Here is a 5479-nt window from a genome sequence, read left to right on the forward strand (position 1 = left end):
TTTCCTGGAATTTGAGTCCCAATGCCTCCTCTTTTTTTTTTCTTCTTATCATGTATTTCTTTTTTTAAAAAATATATTTTATTTGATCATTTCCAAGCATTATTCGTTAAAGACATAGGTCATTTTCTTTTCCTCCCCCCCAACCTCCCACCCCCCATAGCCGACGCGTAAGTCCACTGGGCATTAGATGTTTTCTTGATTTGAGCCCATTGCTTTGTTGATAGTATTTGCATTAGAGTGTTCATTTAGAGTCTCTCCTCTGTCATGTCCCCTCAACCTCTGTATTCAGGCAGTTGCTTTTTCTCGGTGTTTCCACTCCCATAGTTTATCCTTTGCTTATGAATGGTGTTTTTTTTTCCTGGATCCCTGCAAGTTGTTCAGGGACATTACACCACCATTTATGGAGAAGTCCATTACGTTCGATTATACCACAGTGTATCAGTCTCTGTGTACAATGTTCTCCTGGTTCTGCTCCTCTTGCTCTGCATCACTTCCTGGAGGTTGTTCCAGTCTCCATGGAACTCCTCCACTTTACTATTCCTTTTAGCACAATAGTATTCCATCACCAACATATACCACAGTTTGTTCAGCCATTCCCCAATTGATGGGCATCCCCTCGTTTTCCAGTTTTTGGCCACCACAAAGAGCGCAGCTATGAATATTTTTGTACAAGTCTTTTTGTCCATTATCTCTTTGGGGTACAGACCCAGCAGTGCTATGGCTGGGTCAAAGGGTAGATATTCTTTTGTCGCCCTTTGGGCATAGTTCCAAATTGCCCTCCAGAATGGTTGGATCAGTTCACAACTCCACCAGCAATGAATTAATGTCCCTACTTTGCCACATCCCCAATGCCTCCTCTTTGAGTGATCTGAAGGACATGGGGATTGTAGGAGGGAAAAAAGGTTTAAGTGAAATAATGAGATGAAGTCCGGGATGCCAAAGAATATTAAAAAAAAAATATGATCCATTATCCAGGATAAAAGAAACAAACAGAAGTATTAAGAACAGGTTTACCTATAAGGAACAGGAGAAGTGAAGAAAGAATGGACCTAGTGTAGCTGGGAAACTAGAGGAAATAAGAGTTTGGTCTATATATTCTTCAGTCAACTATCCATAATTACTATTCAGCTTCACACTGTTAGCCACCCTTAATTCCCAATCCAAGGCAAACTCTATGTAGGCCATTCACTGGCTGAGGAGTGAAGAGATAGTAGACGGGGAGATTGAAGACACAACTGTTCAGAAAAATGAAGAACTCTTTCGGCTGAAAAGGCTTCCTTCATCTCCTATTCCCTTCACTTCTAGATCAGTTGTGATCCTACAGCATCATGGCTTCTTGTACTAATACTTTCATCTCTTTTTCCCCAACAGGGAACATGGGGAACAACAGCACCACTGTCACTGAGTTTGTTCTTCAGGGACTCACAGATGCCTGTGAATTCCAGATGCTTATCTTCGTGGGGCTCCTCCTGACCTACCTTATCACACTGCTAGGGAACCTCCTCATCATAGTTGTCACCCTGATGGATCATCGTCTTTACACCCCCATGTACTACTTCCTCAGAAACTTTGCTGTTCTGGAGATCTGGTTCACTTCTGTCATCTTTCCCAAGATGCTGAACAACATCCTAACAGGCAATAAGACCATCTCCTTGGTAGGATGTTTCCTGCAGGGTTTTCTTTACTTCTTCCTAGGAACTACAGAATTCCTCCTCCTGGCCGTGATGTCCTTTGATCGGTATGTGGCAATCTGTAATCCTTTGCGTTATGCCACCATCATGAGCAAAAGGGTCTGTGTGCAGCTGGTGCTGTCTTCATGGTTGGGATCTTTTCTTCTTATCATTGTCCCAAGTTACATCACACTTCAGCAGCCTTTCTGTGGCCCCAATATCATCAATCATTTTTTCTGTGACAATTTCCCATTGCTAGAGCTTATATGTGCAGACACAAGCATATTAGAATTGATAGGCTTCATTGGGGCCAATGTCAGTCTTTTGGGCACCTTATCCGTGACTGCCTCCTGTTATGGTCACATCCTCTACACAATCCTGCGCATCCCCTCAGCCAAGGAGAGGCAGAAAGCCTTTTCTACTTGCTCCTCCCACATCATTGTAGTATCTCTCTTCTATGGAAGCTGCATCTTTATGTATGTCAGGACAGGTAAGGGCAATGAGGGAGAGGAACTAAACAAGGTGGTGGCCATTCTTAACACTGTGGTAACCCCAATGCTCAACCCTTTCATCTACACCCTAAGGAACAAACAGGTGAAACTGGTGATTAAGGAAAAGGTGGGCAAATGGATCTCACAGGCCTGAACTGGAGCTTCAGAGCACAAAAAGTTCCCCACTGAAAGCAAATGCTCTTGAAGTTCCTTGCAAAGATTATTCTTAGGTCTCCCCACTATTTGCCTAGAATTTTTCCTCTTCCTCTCCTCCCTGGAATGTTACCAAAGAAGTCTCTTCTCTCTCCTCAATACATTGCCTCCAGTCTTCCCAATGGAATTAAAACCACAGTCCTTTATTGCCTTGCTCACATTGTAGGAACCTGGTGAAATGTCCAGTTCTTCTATTTAAGGAGCCAGAGGACACAGGTAGGTCAACTCCACTCTGCTGCCAGGTCTTTCCCAGTTTCTAGTTCCTAACACATGCCTGCTTGCAAGTGATAGTTTCTATCCCTCATAGTTCATCATTCATTTACAACAAACCTAGCTACTTATTCCTGCTGGGATAACATCTGCTTAAAATGATAAAAATGATCATCACCCAAAGCACATTTTTTGTACCAGTCTGAAAAATGTTACATAAAGCTATTCAAAAACATACAGCACTTGCCCTCTGGGAGAATATTATTTAAAAAAATTCAAATTTAATATAGATTAAAATGCCAAAGTCACAAAAAAAGCAAAGAAACATTTTAAAACCCAGATTAAATAATAATTCTACATAAATCAAAGCCAATAGGTGGAGATATACAAGTTCAGGTATTTTGAAAACAAGCTAAATCACAACCTCATTTGCACCTGGGGAAGATCTCACTGGGAACAGAACCTTTTCCAGAGTCATTTCAATGAAAAATACATGGTGACCTACACAGAAAGACAATCATGACACCATGTTGTTAACATAGAAGACAAGGCTCAGTCACCAAAAAAGTTCAGATGAAGTAGATGACTACATTTCTATAGAAATCAATCAGTAAAGGGGCAGCTCAGTGGATTGAGAACCAAACCCAGAGACTGGAAGTCCTGGGTTCAAATATGACCTCAGACACTTCCCAGCTGTGTGACCCTGCCTGGCCCTTACCACTCTTCTGCCTTAGAACCAATACCCAGTATTTATTCTAAGACAGAAGGTAAGGGTTTAAAAAAAAATCAATAAGTCAAAAAAACATTTATTAACACATACTATATACTAGGCATTGTACTAAATAATAAAGGCGGGGAAGCAAAATTGACAGTTCCTGCCTTCAATAAGTTCACAATCTAATGGAGAGACAGCAAGTAAACAAAGATGTGCAAAGAGGCTATATACAGGATTAATAGGAAATAATCAAGAAAACAAGAGGGAAGGCCATAGAACTAAAAAAGATTGGGAAAGGCTTCCTATAGAATATGTGATTTTAGGAAGCCAGAAAAGGCAGAAGGTAAATGTGAGGAGAGAGAGCATTCCAGGAATGGGAGCAGCCCTGGACAAAGAAAATGCCAGGAGCCTCAAGATGGTAGGATCTTCTTCCATGTAAAACAAGAAAGCTAGTCACTGAGTCAAGGAGTATATTACTGGGAGTAAGGTGTGACAAGACCAGAAAGGTAGAAGGAGGCCAGGTAAGGAAAGGCTTTGAATGCCAAACATATAATTGTGTGTTTTATCCTGGATATAATTGGGAGCCACTGGGATTTACTGAGTAGGATGGATGACTTGGATGAACCTGCACTTTAGGAAAAACACTTTGGTAGCTCAATGGAAGATAGACGAGAGATTTGAGGACAAGGAGACTAAACAGCTGACTACTGCAATAATCTAGGTATGACGTGATGGGGGCAGCTAGGTGGCACAGTAGATAGGGCACTAGTCCTGGAGTCAGAAAGATTCATATTCCTAAATTCAAAAATGGCCTCAGACACTTGCTGTGTGACCTTAAGCAAGTCACTTAGCTCTGTTTCAGTTTCCTCATCTGAAAGATGAAAGAAGGAAATTGCAAACCACTTCAGTAACTTTGCTGAGAAAGCCCCAAATGGGGTCACAAAAAGTTGAACATGACTAAAAACAATTGAACAACTAATGAGGTAATGAGGGCCCATGATAGGGTGTGGCAGGGGCAGAGGAAAGGGAAGGATATACAAGAAAGATTATGAAGATAGAAATGACAGGTCTTGACAAATGATTAGATATCTAAGTAGAGAGAAAGCAAGGGGTTGAGAATGGTACCTATGTTACTAGCCTGAGGAACTGGGAGGATGATGGTTGCCCTCCAGAGTAATAAGGACATTAGGAAGGAGAGAGAAGTTAAGGAAAAAGATTATGGGAAGTGAAGTCATCAGAGTACATTTACTAAAGGCTTGTGAAGCACACCACTAGTTTCTCAAACCTGATCCATCACACAAATAGGAAGATATAAAATCCTAAACAGGGGGATGGTATAGTTAAAGGGAAGATTAGGAAAACAACTCATTATGATTTCAGAATAGATCCTTTGTTGATAGGGAGGACAAGCATGCAGTGTCCAGGCAAGCCATTACTGGATCCTGAAGAAAAATAAAGGTGTGATCTGAGAGAAAGGAGCAAATATGGGAGATAGCAAATAGGGGAAAGTAGGAGATTGCTGCAACTGAATGAATAAAGGTATTGAAAGGATTGTTTTAGACTTGAATGAGGTTTGTTGGAGGTTCACATAACTAATTCCATTTTGCTGCATATTTATTTGCCAGTTTTTGTTTGGGTTATTTGTTTGTCTGTTTGTTATGTTATATGATATATCAGTAACTCCTGCAGGTATTCATTAAAGCAAACTGCCTCTTCATATTTCCATTCTTCCTAATTGTTTTATGACTACAAAAGAGGAATAAAGAGAACTTTGAGAGTTCAAGGAATTTATCCATTTCTCTTTATTCTATCTGACAAAGCACATTGCAGTTGCTTAACAAATTATTATTGACTGGCTGTTAAAGAAAGTAGTTTCCTTTGGTCTAGTAGAAACTGAGAAGCTCACAAGGACACATTCTTTTGTAACAAGTAAGTACTGTATGAGTTCCTTTTGCTGCCATTGGTCTACTTGTTCTGACCAAACTACTTTATATGTTACTCTTTTTTGCAGCTTTAGAGGGGATACTATACCGATACACAGATACATGCAGAGATTGATAGGGATTTGTCAGCTGTAGCATTATCAAACACACATCTTTCTCTTATCAATGGCGTGTCACACTCTTTTTTTCCTGTAACCTTTGCTTTCTGCCTTAGAATCAATTCTTAGTTCTAAGAAC

The 5479-nt window shown here is 40.5% G+C and overlaps 1 protein-coding gene across 1 annotated transcript; it reads left to right on the forward strand.

The window, feature by feature from the left end:
* The first annotated feature begins 1375 nt into the window (after positions 1 to 1375).
* LOC100030328 (olfactory receptor 49-like) lies at positions 1376 to 2395 on the forward strand. Its single transcript, XM_001379829.4, has one exon. It carries the CDS (start codon positions 1377 to 1379, stop codon positions 2313 to 2315), a length of 939 nt encoding a protein of 312 aa, XP_001379866.3. The 5' UTR covers position 1376; the 3' UTR covers positions 2316 to 2395.
* The last annotated feature ends 3084 nt before the right edge of the window (positions 2396 to 5479 follow it).

This window comes from Monodelphis domestica, chromosome 1, assembly GCF_027887165.1.
Source record: "Monodelphis domestica isolate mMonDom1 chromosome 1, mMonDom1.pri, whole genome shotgun sequence".
Lineage (NCBI taxonomy): Eukaryota > Metazoa > Chordata > Mammalia > Didelphimorphia > Didelphidae > Monodelphis > Monodelphis domestica.